This window comes from Amblyomma americanum, chromosome 2, assembly GCF_052857255.1.
Source record: "Amblyomma americanum isolate KBUSLIRL-KWMA chromosome 2, ASM5285725v1, whole genome shotgun sequence".
Lineage (NCBI taxonomy): Eukaryota > Metazoa > Arthropoda > Arachnida > Ixodida > Ixodidae > Amblyomma > Amblyomma americanum.
In genome coordinates, this window is record NC_135498.1 from 55,976,200 (window position 1) to 55,994,905 (window position 18,706).

The 18,706-nt window shown below is 50.1% G+C and overlaps 1 protein-coding gene across 1 annotated transcript in view; it reads left to right on the forward strand.

Moving 5' to 3' along the window:
• The first annotated feature begins 2,279 nt into the window (after window positions 1-2,279).
• The window catches only part of LOC144121287 (transducin-like enhancer protein 4), a 46,122-nt gene continuing 29,695 nt past the window's right edge, over window positions 2,280-18,706 (forward strand). Inside the window, exon 1 of the mRNA XM_077654408.1 lies at window positions 2,280-2,719. Coding sequence (XP_077510534.1) covers window positions 2,675-2,719 — 45 coding nt within the window. The 5' untranslated portion in view covers window positions 2,280-2,674. The remainder of the gene's footprint in view (window positions 2,720-18,706) is intronic.

The following is an 18,706-nucleotide window of genomic DNA, read 5'->3' on the forward strand; positions in this document are numbered from 1 at the left end:
GGGGGTGGAAGCCGCAATGGTGCGCGGCGGCATTCGTACTACGCCTTCCGCCCTCTCGGGAAGAGCCGAAAATCTGCGCTCACTCACAAGGGGAATCGGGGGGAGGGGGTATGCCGCTGCGGGAGGTTGAGCGGGCATGGACAAACGCGGTGTGCAGCTTGCACAGAGGGTATTTATATATACACCCAGGAGCTAGGCACCGAACCTTGCGGCCCCGCCTGCTTGCATACGCACGGCGAAAATCAATTCTCAGCACGTGACATATCCTTTTTTTTTTCAGTTCTTTTCTTCTGTTCATCGAGCGTAGCCTTCGGTGTGATAGTAAGAGAGCGATAAGTGAGGTATTTCAGTTGCATAGCCGGCTGCGTGCTTCAGCAGTTGGGAAAGTACTTACGCCAGGCTATAACTGAACGTGCTGTGGAATGTATGCTTACATTTTTATTATTCTTTAGTTCCTTTCAGTCAAACGTGCCGAAATGACAACAAGACTCAAGCTGTGCAGGATTGTGTACAGTGGTGACAAAGCACTGTGTGAGTCAAGCTGCACAGCAGACAGCTGCGCAGGCAAGATATAAAAAGAGGAAGATCCGATGAGGATCGTATCACCGACACCCGAGGAAAGATACAGCGGCAGCCTATGATACCACTTGCATCAGTGGCAGATGGAAGCGAAATGCGAAAGTACCCGTGGGCTTGCATTTCGGCAGATGTTCCTCCAGCCTCCTAATAGGCTAGAAGCTATTCATGGGTCTGATTGTCCCCCTGACCGTTATTTGTTTTAAGTGTTAATGCTACTGTTCGATGTCATCGTGGTGATGTCTACATAGGCTAGCAAACTAATCATCACCGCTTGCAGGCAGCTACAAATCTTCGTCCGAATGCTTACAGGGGAAAAAATACCTAGTAAATAAATGGGATGGGCGAGGTAACTATAAGAAGGGTAAGCGTTGCTTCCCTGACACAAAACCTCGCTTCGTTGGCTCCTATTCAAATGCGTGTATTTAAAGCGTATGAGCACGCCATTCAGCTGATTAATCCATGCCTCCGGAGCATTTCCACAGCTCATGATTGAACTTGAATGTCGCCAAGGCCGACTTTGTCTCATTTTTATGGAAACAGATGGAAAAGACAGGTAAAAAGAAGTAACGCAGGCGCTTGCAAAAGGCAGCAGCACGGAAGGAAAAGTGCTTTGTATGACTAAATTATCGACTCCTTTGTCTGCACTCTTGCGCAAGCGCAAAACACTCCAGATGCTGCTTTGTAAGCATGAGAACTTTCTTTTATCTTCGCGCCATGTGAAGCACGTACTACATGACAGCAACTCAGTCGTCAGCCGAGAGGTCTTTTCTTGCACAGGCCGCCGCATACTAATACCTCCGCCAAGAGCCTTCGCTCGCAGTCACGCAGGTTGAAAGCGACGAGCAGCGATGGGAAAAAAAGGGCGGGCGGCTGTTTGCACTCGGCGATAGAGCGCCGGTCCGGCGGCAAGTGCATCGAGAGAGCTTCTCGTGGCGGCGGATCTCCGCGGACGCCCAAGGCGGCGGCAGCGACAAGCGGCGGCCGTAAGGAAACAAAAAAAAAGTTCGCCGGGTCGCCTGCCGCCGCAGCGGCGGGAAGAGGGGGCGCGTTTAATTGATCTCGTCCCAGGCGCGGGAGAGGAGCGCTCTCGAGTTAAACAGGCGCGGGAACAATTTCACTCCTCAGAAGCAGCAGCGGCAGCCGCAGAACAAAACGCCGCGAAGGAGAGCGAAATAATCAAGAGAGAGGCGGCACGCAGGGGCCGCCCTCTTTCCGCTTTACGAGGGATAAATAAATGCCGTCCGCGTCGCCTCCATAACACGCGACGCGGCGCTGGAAGAAGATAAAAATAAGGGGGGGGGTCTCTCACTGCGGGGAGGCGCTCCTCCGCCGCCGCTGCTGCGGCGGGAGGGTTTCTCGGGGCCAGGTTCTGAACATTTGTTCAACATCAACACTACACGCTCAAGTGCTCATCAAAGGCAACATCAAGCTCTGTATAATTATCTTGCTTGGGGCGCTGATCGGCGGCCTCTCCCTCGCCCCCCGGTTCGGCCGTCTCGCGCCGCCGCTCTCCGGCGGCAGCGCTGAAATGGAAATCGTATTAGCGCCGCGAGGCGGGCGCGCGGGGCGGAGCGCGTCGGTGACCGCGTGACTTTGATGGCCAGCTGTCTGGCAGCGCGCGCGGAAGCTACGGAGGCGGAGCGCGTCGGTGACCGGGAACCACGTGGGCGCTCCGCCTACGCGCTCTGCTCGGCGACCGGGGGATGAGGGGGCCGCGCTTCTCCCAACGTTTTCTCGTGGAAAGCGGCTCTAAAGCGGTGCCAGCGCGGTCGAGCTGACGCCTGGGAACAGTCATGTTTGTTGATTAAGCCAATCTCTGGGCTCCGCAATCGCTCTTCGCCGTTCGGCAGACCGCGCGTTTACGAAAGCCGGCGCGCTCCCAACAACTGCGCCGACTAGGACGACCCGGGAAGTTGTGCCTCGCGGGTGAATCTCCTCGGCTTGTCCGCTTGGTGCTTCGTGGTGCGGGATGTGTCTTCGGTGGTGTACCAGGTAGCAGCGGATACTAGCCACTCGGATACGGCCATGGCGACGCTCCAACGGCGGGCCTCGTAGCGGCGCTGGGACGCCTCATCGGGAGCGAGGCTGACCCGTCATGTACCCGGCTAGACACCCCGTGAGCTCAGCCATGCCTGTCACGGTGAGCACATTCGCAGGAGTTCGCATGCTCGCACGTGACCGCGCGCCAAGTTGGTTAACATCCGCTTCGGCGCGTGCGCGATAGCAACGTTCGCAGGAATAGCTGCGATCGCGACGCTGCTTTGCATTGTTTCTTTTTCTTCTGTTGTCCTCGCATCTACGTGACATGGTCATGCTGCGGCTTCCATTGAAACCCGTTTCTCTGCGAGCTGTCAATCAGTTCTCTGGCTTTGTTCTCTCCAGTATTGTTCCCATTACCGTTTTCTGTGCTGCGATGTCGGGGCCGCGTCTCAAAAGTAGTTGTTGCTTACTCTGTTAAATAACAAAATGGCTATGGGAAAGAATGAGCAGCAACAACGCTCAAGCGTGACCGCGTAAGTTCACCGCTTGCAACGACCGTTGTTGTTTAGGCCTAGCTCTCCCGTCCAAAGGAGGTTACTTGCGGTTACCGCCGATAGGTGCCGCCACGTGTCAAGCCCGAGGCCGTGGTAAACGAAACATTCTTTCGGCGCATCGGTTTGATCTGAAGATGCATGTCATGCTTTTATTTACGCACTGCTGCTTTTGGCACGTTGCGAGCGTTTGTTTGTATTCGCGTGCCCTGTGTGGAACAGCTGCGCCTTCGCTTTTGCTCGCCCGAAAAGCTCGTGCGAGTTCTGTGTACGCGAAGCTGTGCGGGGTACCAGCAACTCGCCGTATTTGACAGAACGTTCCTGGTCGTCGCCTCGTTAGGAGTCTTGGCAAGCCGCGATTTCCCTTTAACGCTCTCTCGCTTCGTGCAACGGATTTCAGACTATAACGCCCTCATTATTTGCAGGCTGTTCATTTTTATGGACTCTTCGACTGTCCCCCCGCCCACCTGAAGCCTGGGCACCGATATCAGCAGACGACGAGGATATCCAATTTGTACTGATTAGAACGATGGCGTTTTCTTGTCAGTGGAACAGTAAAAAAAAAAGTGTGCCGCGCTCTTTCACAGGCTGTTTCCCAGTCTGCCCCGCCCTCTCTACTCCCACTGCATTTGTGTTGCAGTACGTAATCGGAACACGGAGCAGCTTGTTTCTTATCTGGGTCGTGCTCATCGCTCGCTCACTCCTTGCGTTGCGGGCGCGATATGACCGGAATTTTCTTTCCTGCAGTCTGTATTCGTTCTCGCGAAGAGCGCGTGGGTTGTGCTCTAGAGCTTCTCCACAATGCGGGTTCGATCGCGGGTAAATCGCCACATGGGGGGACCTGTTTTGCAAAGCCATATCTCTTGCGCCGTGCTTGTGTCGTAGATATTGCAGGACGATTGACCCTAATGCGTGCCTTGTAGTACCGACCATACGTAGGGGCAGATACGGGAGAGTGCCATATCGGAGAACGGCGGTTTTTAGCACTTTGTTGAGTGCGTATCGACATTGCCTGTTGGCGAGCTCACTCCATGGCAGTCCCTCGCCGACAAGCTGCGGACACAGAGGGGTTGTTTGCACCGATGGGTGCAAATGGTCACGTAATGAGATGGATTCCAGAGCGCGTACTTACGTGGAATTCCAGCAAGGAATCGTCGGTGCAGTTTACAAAAAGAGAGGAGTCAGTTCTCCTCCGACTCGTTTTCTGGCGGTTATCCTTAATTTCTGCTGCACAGTCTTTGACGTATGCATACAGTTAGCGTCAAATGAAATGCAAATAAGACAGCTGAAACGGTAACAGTAAAGCGGGGTTTTTAGTTGACGGAGATTAAATATTAGTACATTTGATTTTAGTTCAGTGGTGAGAGAGATATTTAGTAAGGCAGAGACTTGGCTAGGTTGGATATTGTTTGAACTCATATTTTCTAGTCCTTAGTGAACACAAGGGACAAGAACACAAATACACAGGACGTGCGCTAGACAGGACCTAGCGTACGTCCTGTGTATTTGTGTTCTTGTCCCTTGTGTTCACTAAGCGCTAGAAAATATGCGGTGAGAGAGAGCTCTGTGAAAGTGTTAATTAAAGGAGTATAGACATCAAATTTTTGTTTGGTGTTTTTTTCCCCCTTTTGTGATGTGTGTGTATTAGTACACGGATCACCACATGGTTTCGCCCGCGGCCTTTACAAAAGTAACTGAATTTCTTGTGATGTTTCGGTTTCAACAGTCGAACGATGGCATTGACGTCGAATTTCAGTATATGTGACGTGAGGCATATAGATACTGCGATATCATCGCTCCATCGTTGATTTAGTTCACTACAATCATAAAACCAGCCTGTCTCGAGAAGCGAAGTGACAAATAATGATGCAGCAGCGATAATATAGGGACTTTTTATGCCTCACGTGACCTAATAAGAACTTCGGCATCGCAGCCATAGTTCGGCGATTGAAACGGAAGCAATATGAGGGAAGAAATTCGTTTCAATTATTTAGCGGCCGTAGGCGAACACCACAACTAATCACTCAACCAAATTTGGTGGCTGTATTAATTCTCCAGCAGGTGATATATATTTTTTGTTTTAATAATAATAATAATAATTGGTTTTGGAGGGAAAGGAAATGGCGCAGTATCTGTCTCATATATCGTTGGACACCTGAACCGCGCCGTAAGGGAAGGGTAAAGGAGGGAGTGAAAGAAGAAAGGAAGAAAGAGGTGCCGTAGTGGAGGGCTCCGGAATAATTTCGACCACCTGGGGATCTTTAACGTGCACTGACATCGCACAGCACACGGGCGTTTTAGCGTTCGTGTGCTGTGCGATGTCAGTGCACGTTAAAGATCCCCAGGTGGTGTTTTCCTGTGTTCGTTTTCAGTTTTTCTGTTCACTTTTGCTTTGACGTCGATGTTATGTGCTGAGACAGCCACGGCAGTGTTTAGCAAATAATGCGTTGCGAGATTATCAGTTCCGCAATGCATGCTTTTTTTTTTTTCCACATGCACGCCGGTGCGTTGTCCTTCCTGTCAGTGTTGGATTTTGGAACTGTTGGGAGTGGCGGTAAATTTATCGGGAGGTCTGCACGGCTCTGGTCAGAAGCCAAGCGCTGCTCGACGCATCTGCTTGCGAAGCGTCGAGGTCTCGTTTCGAGCACATTGTGTGGGCGTATCGGCGCAGAGCGGTGTCAGAGAAGATTACGATACTTTTGTGCTGCAAATAGAAAACGCTTAAACAGCATTTGTAAGATGTAGCCACTTGCATTTTACGCCCATTAAAACCGAGGTTTTCCTCGTGGATGCCGGGAAGCTTAATTGAGCGATTCGGAGAAACAAGCTCATAGCAGGCCTGTTGGGAGTATGTCCTGCATCATAAGACATTTATCGTGACGTTTTTTTTTTTTTTGGGGGGGGGGGGGGGGCAAAGGAAGTGGCGCAGTATCCGTCTCACATAACGGCGGACGCCTGAACCGTGTCCGAACCGCGCCGTAATGGAAGGGATGAAGGAGGGACTAAGAGAAGAAAGAGGAGCCGTAGTTGAGGGCTCCGGAATAATTTTGACCACCTGGGGATCTTTAACACGGGCTCCTTAGCGCTTTGCCTCCATCGAAACGCTGCCGCCCGGTTCCGAAATGTCTTTGCACACTTTGTCACACTGTTCTTCAAAGTTCTGGCCAAACGTTGACCAACTGTCGCCTCCATGTGTGCCCTGGGAAACGGAGGAAAATATTTTGGCAACTTTTCTGTAACTTTGTTTCTATGGGCTGCGCTTCAACCCCGTGCTCCAACCCGTCCACGTAGCACCGAAACATTACAGCAGTGTTACATTTTTGTTCTGGTAAAACGTTAATTCAGTGTTGTTCTTCATGTCTTTTTTTTTTCCTAACGTTTTTGTAATGTTACTACTAAGCGTACGAATAACCTTCTGCAAACATTAATCATACATTTAAACAACATAACTATAGCATTATCTAAAATGGTGAGGCCACACTTCACGAGCAATAATAATAATTGTTTTTTTGGGGGAAAGGAAATGGCGCAGTATCTGTCTCATATATGGTTGGACACCTGAACCGCGCCGTAAGGGAAGGGATAAAGGAGGGAGTGAAAGAAGAAAGTAAGAGAGGTGCCGTAGTGGAGGGCTCCGGAATAATTTCGACCACCTGGGGATCTTTAACGTGCACTGACATTTTTCAGCACACGGGCGCCTTCGCGTTTTTCCTCGGTAAAAATGCAGTCGCCGCGGTCGGGTTCGAACCCGGGAACTCCGGATCAGTAGCCGAGCGCCCTAACCACTGAGCACCGCAGGCACGGCAGTTGGGGCGATACACAACTTACAACGCTTTGCAAGATCCAACAACGAGAGCAACACTTGAGCGCCATTATACAGGACAATGTGCAATTCGTATGCACTCACCTCCGAACGGATACCATGGAGTCAAGCTTATGTGGCCATTACTGAGGTTCCTTCCATGAGTGATAGTGGCGAATGGGTGATAAGCGAAGTTTTTTTGAACAGCATAATGGGGCTGTGCATGCAGTCTATGATAGCAGGCACAATCTAAGAGATTTAGTCGCAAAGAACTGCAAGTTCAAGAATATATTTACTGCAAAAACAGTGGGGAAAGTTCTGGCACCCATTGCTTGAAATGTATTTGTAATGTTGTTTCATAGTTATGATTAAAACGTCATAATAACGATTAGAAGAGTATGTTAAAACAATGTTTATTTGGGGCGTTAATATGACACAGCGTAGAATATTGTTTTTCTGTTTTAACATTATAACAACATTTAAGTCAGTGTTAGAATGACGCTTACCTTCAGTGTTTTTGATATAACATATAACGTTATATGTTAATTTTTAACATTTATGACGTTCTCATGCAACATATAAATTTAAATTTACTGTAACTTACATAACATTATTGTAGCGTTGTTCCAATTTTCGGTGCTTTCCGGGCGCGGGTGACACGGTCAACGTTTTCGTGATGGTTTAAAAAATGCATCAGCCTTGAAATGACCTACCGTACACATACAGGAAGTGCTGCATGCTCCAGTGCTCACACTTTTCTTACCCCACGCACACACTTATCCAGCCGTTAAGCCGACGCTTTTTGATAGTTAGCGCCACCTGATGATGTTGATGACGATGATATGGCTATTCTCCTTGAAACGGATTGGGGTTGTCCTAGCTGATATATATATATATATATATATATATATATATATATATATATATATATATATATATATAATATATATATATATATATATATATATATATATATATACATACAAGGCAAATGAAATGACGGGCTCGTTTGACAAACATATTAAGGAAGCCAACAGTCACCGAAACCAAGGTGCATAGGGGAATGTTTCTATTTTTTAAATTTCTAGTGGCAATCAATAGGTTTTAAAGAAAATTTTATTAAAGAAAATTTTAAAATTTTCTTTAAAACCAATTGATTTGCAGTAGAAATTAAAAAAATAGAAACATGCCCCTATGCACCTTGGTTTCGGTGACTTGGCTTCCTTAATATATATATATATATATATATTATATATATATATATATATATATATATATATATATATATATATATATATATATATATATATATTACACACACACACATACACGTATGTCCTAGCCGATAGATTATATACGTGAGGTCTGAGCGTGCCCTGTGCCGAGCACAATTTGGTTGTTCCGTTCATAGCACGAAAAAGGGCAACGCGAATTGAGCAACGCCCCGACTATTCGCGGGCTCATCACCAATCAGGCGGGAAAAACCGTGCCGGTCCACGTTCGCTGATGAGGGCTTAGCTGATGCTTCCATTCCCTGACCAAGTTGTGAGCCCTGTTACTGTAGTCGGTGTCTGAGCCCCCCCCCCCCCCTCCCTCCCTATGTGCGCCCTTCCGGCCGCACGGCATGTGTTTACAAAGGCAGCACGCCGCGGCGGATGAGTTACGATCGCGCCGTTTGCATTCCCCCGGTGATCGGTACATAAACGCCATCGCTGAGTGACGAAGAAAGATGTTGTCGTGATCACAAACGCCGTCTGCGCCCTTTCCATCACGAGAGTGCAGCTGCAAGGGAGTGTCGCCGAAAATAGCGGGTTTGAGCGTGCTCCGCGGTCGGTGCTCTCGCTAATGTGGCCAGAAATACTCTTCAAAATAGTTTTTTGTACCACCGTGACTTTGAGAGATGTCCTGGGGTGAGGAGGGGTAAGTTTGGAGACCTCTGCCACTGCACTGTCCGCGTTGCGTGCTTGTTGCATGCCCGACACCTCCTGCTTGCCTCGGCGCTTTCAGAGCTGCAGGTGTGCGACGCTGTCGACGTCTGGTGCAATCGGATGCTACTCGAGAAGGAAGCGGCAAATTCCCCCCCCCCCCCCCCCCCTCGAAGGATGCCCCCTCTCACCAAATTAGTGGTTTGAGGAAAGGAAATGGGGCGGCAACTTTCTCACTTCTGGGTGGACGCCTGATCAGGGCCGTGAGGGAAGGGACGAAGGTGGCAGTGAAAGAAAAAAGAGTGATAGAGGTGCCGTAATGGTCGACCACCTGGTAATCTTCAACGCGCTCTGCCCGTTGCACGATACACGGGCGCCATTTTCGTTTTGGCTCCATCGAAATGCGGTCAAGCAGCTGCCGGGTTCGAATCCGGGCATTGCTACTGCTGTGGTGTGCACTTGCCAGCGACGTTGGCAGGTGCACTGCGGTTGACCGCACCGTCGTGACGGTAGGTGGATGCATTTGGTTTGAGGGGCATATGTCGCTTCTTCGTTCTTAAGTTGCATCTGACTACCCTTACAAAAATTTCTTTAGACAGTCTATTATATGCTGTCCATATACTCTTGTCTGTAAAGTCTAAAGACAAACCCCAGAGAACAGTCTATATGCAACACAAATCCTATAGACAGTCTATAGACAATCTATAGATTTATGGCCATGCACTTTTACTAGACTTTTGTCTATAGACTATAGATAGACAAAAAAAGTTTTAGGAAGGCAGTAGAGTCTGTATCTATACACTGCCTCTAGACCACTTTTGTAAGGGCAAATAACCGCGTTAGCATGGGCCCGACAGTAAAGTTACGATGGTCCTTTTCCTTGCACCAGGGGTGCGCCGTCCGAGACGGCGAGTTACACCTGAGGTGCTCCGTCGGTGACGGTGTAATGAATACTTGCAACGGCGGGAGTTAACGAGAAAATGAACTGAAGTTTATATACAGGAGGTTTACAAAATGTACAGCATATTCAAACAGAGTGGCAAACAAGATGGAACTGGCTAACAGGGAAATCTTACCTCCTCGGCATAGCCGAAGATGCAGAGCTTCTAAACCTGGCACAGAACGACGGATTGGGTTCCCGGGCTCGGTTTTAAGCCCTCGGGAGTCCCTCTCACATTCAAGAAGTATCCAATAGCAGCAAGTCTCAACACGCTTGCTGCGTGCTGCCCCCTTCAGCTTTGGCCATATTAACAACTCTTCTCCAAAACACAAAATCAAAAAAGTAATCAAATTATTTACAAAATGCGATGCACAGAGCGTTCTCCACGAAAACGATTGGCTCTCAGAATCGCGCGTCCCACCCTGCAACTTTGATAGTGCACACGAAACCCCCTCTCAAGAACAAAAAACAACAAACAAACAGGACGGACCTCCCCAAGTCCCTTTCCGCAGGGGTCAATCCGGCGCCTTCCTAGAACAACCTCAGTTATGACCGCTCGTGCTGTTCCCTCCCCTAAGACATTCCAGAGTCGGAAAGGTTCTGTCATGCAGTCTCCCCTTGGAAGGGAAGGGAGGGGAGGGGGTTCTTTGTTGGACCCGCAGCTGCCAGCGGTTTCATTGATGGGACTGCGACCGGTTGACAGAAGCTCTGCGGTTTACTGGTAAACTCAATGGCCCTGGCCTTCTGGCGAACCTTTGACAACCCTTCCTACTTGGGCAAATACCGCGAAGGAACGCTGTATTTCTTCCCACGCGCCTCATGCTGACTCATCAATCCCTGCACCGGCATCAGCAGGTTCAGACCGAGCAAGGTCACCACAACTCGCATGTAAAAACGCCCAAAATGCCCACCATCACACATCGCGATGAGAGGGAGGCTTGCTCGGCTTCATCGTCGTTTGCTGTAGCGACGTAAGAATACCGCAATTCGTGTGAGTGCTCCGTACTAAACTCGTCCGGTGCTGGTATGACACTCGACTTGTACGCCTATAATACCAGCACCGGACCAGTTTAGTAAAAAGTGAGCAACTTAAAGGGAGTAAGGGAGGGAGTAAGTCTAGCGCAGTTCCTTTTATAAAAGGGTGTGCGCTAGAGTACAGCTTACTCCCTTCTTACTCCTTTCTGTTTCAATGTACTTTTCAACTTGTTCTCCTCGGAGATTTCCCACCGCAAGAGGAGGCCTGTCTTGAAAACGTCAAAAAAGAAAAGAAGAACGGAGACGCAACGTGCGGCGCTCCCTCCGCTCGTCTCGGAGGATCAACGGCCCCGCGTCGCAATGAATCGCGCTCGGGAGCAAGTGACAGGCGCATTGTCGCGGCCCGTATTTGCCGCCTGCCGCGCCGCTGCGGCGTGTCGTCTGCTCGCTGCTGCAACAGGTGCGGATCGAAGCCCGTTCGCGCTGGTCGGCTGCGCGCCAGGCTTCTTTCTCTCCCTTGCGCCTTTCGCATGGTTCGCCTCCTTTTGGGCAGCGCGCGGTTTCGCCTCGGCGCGTATATAGTGGAGGCTCAGTCGTCTGCGACGGAATGCTGTGTCGGAAACAGACGTGAACATTGCAGGAGTCACATTCTTCGCTGCATCTATAAATGTTTTGGAAATTTGTGAATAATTGTAAGGAGGCTAACACCCCCTCCCACCTAAAAGAAGAACAGACATTAAATGAATTAGAAAAGGACTCTGAGGGCAAGTTGAAGTTGGCCTGCATCGGTAGACCATGGCATTCTAACGACAAAGAGACCATACTCAACGAAAGCTGGTGATGATGGTAGTGCAGCCTTCCCTTGACGAAATACAGATGTCGCCATCAGCGGCCGCTTTCGGGAGTAAGCTGCGTGCGTCGACACCGAATTTTCGGCGCGTATCCCAGAGACTATGCCACGTGGGCGTTCACTTCAAAGCGACGGAGATTGAATCCAGTGGCGGGAAAAAATTTAAATGTAATTTTTTTCAATCCATAAATAAATGCGTATTTTTGCCGCTGGACGAACGTTACTGTACGCAGAGAGAGCCAGGGAATCAATTTTTACTGAGAATAACATTTCGATGGAGTCTTCCTCAGTGTCCCTTTAGAATGGACGCGTTAACATCTCTGTAATCGATAGGTTGACCGCCCTAGTCGAGAAAAAAAAAAATGACTGAATTCCCGTCCGCTAGCACCAGACGTAAGTATACATTCTAAAGTGTAGCACTTGCCGTCTGTCGCAAACTGCGCCGTTCATCTGTTGACCTGCCATTCGGGGGGTTTAGCATAGTGGGCGCATGCACGCTTGCCCCATCGCAAGCGCAGTTGACCCCCCCCCCCCCCCCCCCCCCCCCCTAGACGCACTGGCAGTGGCGACGGTTTAGTAGGGGATATTGGTCTAACGGGAAAAAAAGATTGGAATTATCCTGCCTTCTGTGGTCAAGCAAAGTTTCCACCTCTGGCCGATACGAGGGGTTACGCGTAATCGTAGCACCCCCCCCCTCTTTTCTTCTGCTTCGAACAGAAGAGAGAGCGGGGGAAACTTTTATTTTACTCAGAAATTTCGTTATGACAATATAACGGCAGCTTTGAACAGAAGGTGGAGGTTATGAGGTTTCATTACCACGCCGATGAAACTGTTTAATTGAAAGCCCTTTGTTTACTTTCGATGGAGGAGAAATTTTAGAGGCCCGTGTACTGTGCGATGTCAGTGCACGTTACAGAACCCCAAGTGGTCTGAATTTCCGGAGATCTTCACTACGGCGTCCCCCATAGCCTGAGTCGCTTTGGGACGTTAAACTCCCATAAACCAAACCAATCCTTTGTTTACTTAATTTTGTTCTTGTTGCGGCGGTTACTGCATGTAAACTGAAATCTCGTGTCGGTGGCTTAGCGGTGTGGCAGGACGCCCCCTTCACACGTTTATAAACTTGGACGCGATGAGGTCGTTCCCAAACTCGTTTTCATAAACAAATGCCCGAGGGTCGCCTGCGAAAGAGTGCCGCCCGAGGGATAAAGCTTTGACGGCCCCTGAATAATGTCGATCTCGTGCTGTTTTTGTTTTCTTTTCTATTTTTTTCAACGCACACCGAAATCTGACCTTTTCGCAGAGCGCTTTCACCTAAATGCGGGCCACCGAGGCCGGTGTCGAACCCCCGACCCTGGGCTGGAAATCACCTGCAGGAACAATTTTTCTCTCCACATTATATTGTGGGAGACACCTGCCAAGAAACTGGAAAAGACGTTGGAAGCTTTTTCCGCATGCTCTCCTACAACCCAAAGGCCAGTTACTCGAATGGTCATGGGAACGTCTACAAATTGGAATCGTCACCGGTCGAAAATTGCCCCTCGGCGCCCCTTTCCGAGCCTTTCTCTCGTCAATCGTGTTGCGCTGGAGGGGCTACGCATCGTCATCGCAGCGTTTCGCTGATGCGTCTGTGCTCTTTATGTAGCTCTTTTTTTTCTCCCCCCTCCCCCCAGGCGTGTAATCCGATTACTCCCGGCTTTGAGGCGCGCGACTCATCGGGCCTGCCCGGCCTGCCTTCTCTCTGCCGTTGCTGCACTGGCTTGCTCCTAGATGTCTTTCGTGGCGCTGAAACGAATCCATCCGGCTAGCAGCTCTGCCGTGACGCGATAGCAGTCGAAATGACGTCATAGCCGAGTGAGGAGAGGAAGAGGGGGTTTTTCGGAGAAGCTGGGCGTGTGGAAAACAGTTTTCGGATTAAGACTGCTTATCTGCACGGGATGTAATGGTTGGTATACGGTTTACTTACCACGTTCAGAAAGTGTTTTGGGCCACTAAAAAAAATAAATCGCGAATCATCTATGAATCCGAGCCAAAGGAACGTGTGCTTTCCTCTGTCTTCCAGCCTTTTTTTCTTTTTTTAAGGCGGGGGTGAACTAAAGCAGCTGTAAAATTGTGCAACGATAAAAACTGGTGTTCAGATTGCGATCCGATTGGATTTTTGAGCGATGCGTCGGCCCCAGCCACCACACACTATACTTTCGCGCTGTTAGCTGTGCAAGGCACGTACTCGAGCCCTGACGTGGCATTCATTTGGTGTGGTGAGCAGGAAATTGTGATAGCTCGCGGCGCTCTTGGGCCGCTGCTAAACGCTGCAGTCAAAAGCCCCGATCGAACGGCCCGCGGCAAACACTGCAGCGCCCGGCCGACTTCTCACGTGCCAGCCATTCCCCCCCGATTCGTGGCTGGCTGGATGGATGTGTCTGTTCTTGTCTCTTCGAAGCGTGGCCCAACACAGCGGTTATCAAGGAAGATATTTTAACGCAGCTCGTCGCTACCATGGGATAGACGTGGCCGAAGCAGCAGCAGTCGTCAACGTGCCACGGCACGCGCTCGCTGGATGTAGTTCGTGTCGGTAGCAGAGTAGGGGCGGACGAACTCTTATTTCTGACAGCAATCACGGCAGAGCTACATCGTCTCGCGCTGCGCACGGGTGGGTGCGCAACGCTTTCGTGCTGTCTGTCTTTCAGCCCGTTAGCGTTGCGCGGAGCGAAAGATGCCCCGAAGCCCTCAAGTAAAAAAAAAAAACTGCTGCTGTGTCTGCCCAAAGAGAGCCAAGCTCGCCAACCGCGCGATCTAACGCAGGCCGCTTTGTGTGCGTGTCTCTTTACCCTGCGCCCGCTCTGCTGCCCTTCCCCCTCCTATCCCGTTCTTGTTCGCGGCGCTTATACATGCACACGTCTCCGCCGAAGCGCGCGGCTGGCTTCGAGTCGGCGGCCGCGTCTCCTCTCTGGACCGCTTTTCCTCCTCGCGCCTCGTTTGCGAGCTGCCGTCTTTTATACTCTCTCTCTCACCCGTACTCGCAACGCCCGGCGGCTGACGTGTGCCGCCTGCGATGATGTAGCGCGCCTTTCGAGGTCGACACGCTGATGGCTCGTCGTCGCTGGCTCGGCGAGGCGGCGCCGCTGCTCCGACCGGGCGACGCCTCAATCGGCCCGCGGAGAGCGCGGTCTCCCGGCGCGTGTGTCAACTCTGTCGGGTTGTGTCCGTGTAACGGCGCACGTGCGTGTTGCTCATTTTGCGCTGTGCGGGCAATGGACCTCGAACCTATACGCTCCTCTGAACAGGGGCGACTCTGCGGCTGTTTTGAGTTTGCTGGACAGGGAATGAGCGGGGTGACCTGCCTTGGCAGGTTGGAACTCGGACACTACGTACCGCGTCGACTCCACGTCAACTTCCCTACGCCCGTGGTTGGGATGAGGCCGACCTTGATGGTGTCGGCGTGTGTTCGTGTTAAGTCCGCCTGGTATGGCTTCATTGACACAAAAAGAAGCCCCCCCCCCCCCCCCCCCCCCCCCCCCCCCAGAATATTAGTGGCTGGGCGCACCAAGCTTTAGGGAGCTGTAGAATAGGCGAACCGGAGCCAGTGCGCATGCGCACTGCCGCCCGGCTGTTTGTTCCTCTATCCCCGTAATCGATACGGTCCCCCTATGCTATAACTCCCTATTACCTGGTGCTGGGACTCGGATGATAGCCGGTGTAGTCATTTTAAGCGAATCCAACGTCAGTTACGGGAAACTGACTCCACCGGCTGCTGTCAGAGAGGGTGTCAAGGTTCTTTTTAAGCAGGGCTTACCGGTTGGGCATCTTTCATCGCTGTAGACGCGGACTCGTTTTTTTTCTGAAGCTGCTGGAGAGCCCTCTAGTTTCGCGGAATGCCACTTCCCACTGCTTGTGCTTGGTAGTTGACTTTCCTGACCTCCGTAATCGGTACCCTGGAACCGGCGATCCGTCCGCGGCCGCTTGCCTTCCCTTCCATTACATGCGCTGTTAGATTCGATAATTGCCTTTTTGCGCGCGGGCTCTTTCCCTTCGGTCATCGTGGGAATGAAATTACACGCCTCCTACCAGTCCGGCAAGTTACACTCGTTAGGCGCGCTGCCAAGCCAATTAAGCGCCTCCGCGCGTCGTCTTCCTCTTTCCTCGCTCGATGTGCGCAGTTATGATAGTTTTAATGCGAAAGCATTACTGTCACATTACGAGAACGCTGGCGTCTGTGTGCGCGCGCGCGCGCGCGCGCGCGTGTGTGTGTGTGTGTGTGTGTGTGTGTGTGTGTGTGTGTGTGTGTGTGTGTGTGTGTGTGTGTGTGTGTGTGTGTGTGTGTGTGTGTGTGTGTGTGTGTGTGTGTGTGTGCGCGCGCGGGTGCACTCGTAGATGACACAGACAATTCCAGCGATGGCAAGAAAAAAAGGTGACGTCATCAAGCGGCCGTATGCCGCACACAGCAAGCCGAGCACTGCCGCTTCAGACAATCCTATGCATGTCGTTTGTCTATGTATACTCTCCAGTCGCCACACTGGCCGACCTCCATGTGGCGTCAGTTTTCTCGACAACATTCGCACCAAAATTGTGACGCAACCGTTTGTCGTGCAGTAACAGGCAAAGGTGGGCTAGTTGGCGGTGATCAATGGAGTGCATATTGCAACCTTCCGTCGTACAGCGTTCCGGGCGGTATCATACGCGCGTGTGTGGGTAGTCTGTGTCAGTGCACCTACGGACAGTAATGCTGCCCCATTGCCACAAATAAGCAGTCTTAACTGCTTCTGCCGATTTTTTTTTTTTTTGTACCGTGTGGTCGACGAAGTCGACATTACCGAGAAGCACAGCAGTGTATTCTGTCGGCATTTCCGCCCACCCCTCAATCCCCGTCCGTTCTTTTATCCTTTATATTTTTCTGTTAATTCTTCTGGCACGTCCATACTATGTAGTACAGGTCCGCCTCTATATGCCACACTGTTCGCGCATTGTGGCACATATTCTTCTGGGTAGATTGCGTGAAGATTTTTTTTTGCGGGGGGTGCATAGTGGGGAGAGGCTGGTTGGCCCTGTTAACCGCAGCTGTGTGCGCATTCCTTTTTTTTTCTTTTTTATGGTGCAGCAATAAAGGCCAGACGTGTAAGCGACCCTATGTACGCTTACTATACACAAAAAGCTTATGCTCTGCGCTATACAACTTGCGGCCCCGAGTGCCAGCCCTAGCTGACCTGTACATCCGGTCCTTCAGGGTGACGCCGCATACGAAGGCTGTGTAGCGGCACAGGGCGATAGAAAAAAAAATGTTTTTGCTACAATTCGCTAAGGAGACTGGCATATATATCCTTTCTTTCACCTTGCTCACTTTGCCGCCCTTTAGAGCATGACACACGATCATTGAAAGACTCGCACGAAGAAATGGATTAATGCCTGTCGGGAATAATAATAATGCAGCGTATGTTTGAGTGCAGCCAACGCTGACATTGATAATTCCATTCAATAGCGATGACGACATTCAATCACTCATAGTAACTGCTCTAATTGATAATAGCACTCCCTTGAAATGTACACAGTGTAAATTTTATTAAAATATTCCTGTATTCCAATTACTCATCAAAAGCGTGTTTAGCTCATAGCTCTGCTTCGTCTTGAATGTAAGTTATTATTTTTCCGTTCTTGTTTATATTTTAACATCTGTAAGCTCTTTCCCTCTGGAACCTCCTCCTGTATTGTGTATGTGTATTCACTCATGCAGAATAATAATAATAAACTCGTTCTGAATCCTTTAGAGTGGCAGATGTTTGAAGCCATCGATTGATGAGTAAGCTACCAAAGCAGCTGTAGAAAAAGGGGCAAAAAAGTTCAGGTGCAGTGCACTGTTGTTGACCAGTTGGCTAATGACTTCTGCTCGGCCGCCATTAGTTGTTTAACGAGTCATCAGCCGTAAAAACTAGCTGGACGATGTCGTCAAGACTTTGTAATCGGCGGCTCACTTTGGCCACCGTTTGATAATTTACTGCCATCATTCCTTGCTTCCACATGCTCCGATTGGACGTCACCGGGGCGTGACATTATTATTGTGACCAATTTTCCCTCGCACACATACACTACTCAAACACCTCGCAGTGTGTGGTTCTCCCCAGAGCCAGCACCCAACATTTATATTTTACAGTGAGACTACCTCTCCCTCACATATATAATGGGTTTGTCTAGAACAAGGGGGAGAAAAGCACCTTAAGAAGTTAAAACACCCCGCCGCGGTAGCTCAGTGGTTAGGGCGCTCGACTACTGGTCCGGAGTTCCCGGGTTCGAACACGACCGCGGCGGCTGCGTTTTTATGGAGGAAAAACGCTAAGGCGCCCGTGTGCTGTGCGATGTCAGTGCCCGTTAAAGATCCCCAGGTGGTCGAAATTATTCCGGAGCCCTCCACTACGGCACCTATTCCTTTCTTCTTCCAGTCCCTCCATTATTCCTTCCCTTACGGCGCGGTTCAGGTGTCCAGCGATATATGAGACAGATACTGCGCCATTTCCCTTCCCCCAAAAACCAATTATTATTATTATTATTATTATTATTATTATTATTATTAAGTTAAAACACCGAAATCGAGGAAAGGAAATCCTTCCTTCTCTGCGTTCAGACCTGTCTGGCTGGCTACACTCTAAACACGAATTAGCGCTTATGGGACTCTCTTCCTGTCCCCTCACCTCTTTCATTTCATTTCTCCATTCTGCCTGCTATCCTTTATTTCCGCTGCCCCACCTCATGTGCTTCACTATCGATGGCAGATGCCGGGGCTAGCGAAAAATCTTTTAATTCCTTTTTATTATTATTTTAATAAAACCACTCACTGCTTATGGGAGTAAAAAGGGAGTGGGCTATCCGCTAGCGCACTTCCTTTTATGGGCAGGGTATTCTACCCAAACAATGGCATAGGTTTCGATTACTGGGAATACGGAACACTTCCGATTGGTAACTAAAACAAATTTTCTCATCAAAGCATGCGAAGTTCCAGCAGTTGCGCTTATTTTAACCGAGGCTTAAATCTCCTCTATTTGCTAACCTGAAGACTTCCGCGGTGCCGCGTTTCAAGGCTTCCTTCAATTGCTAAGTTAATATGCTTTGCGGTAACTT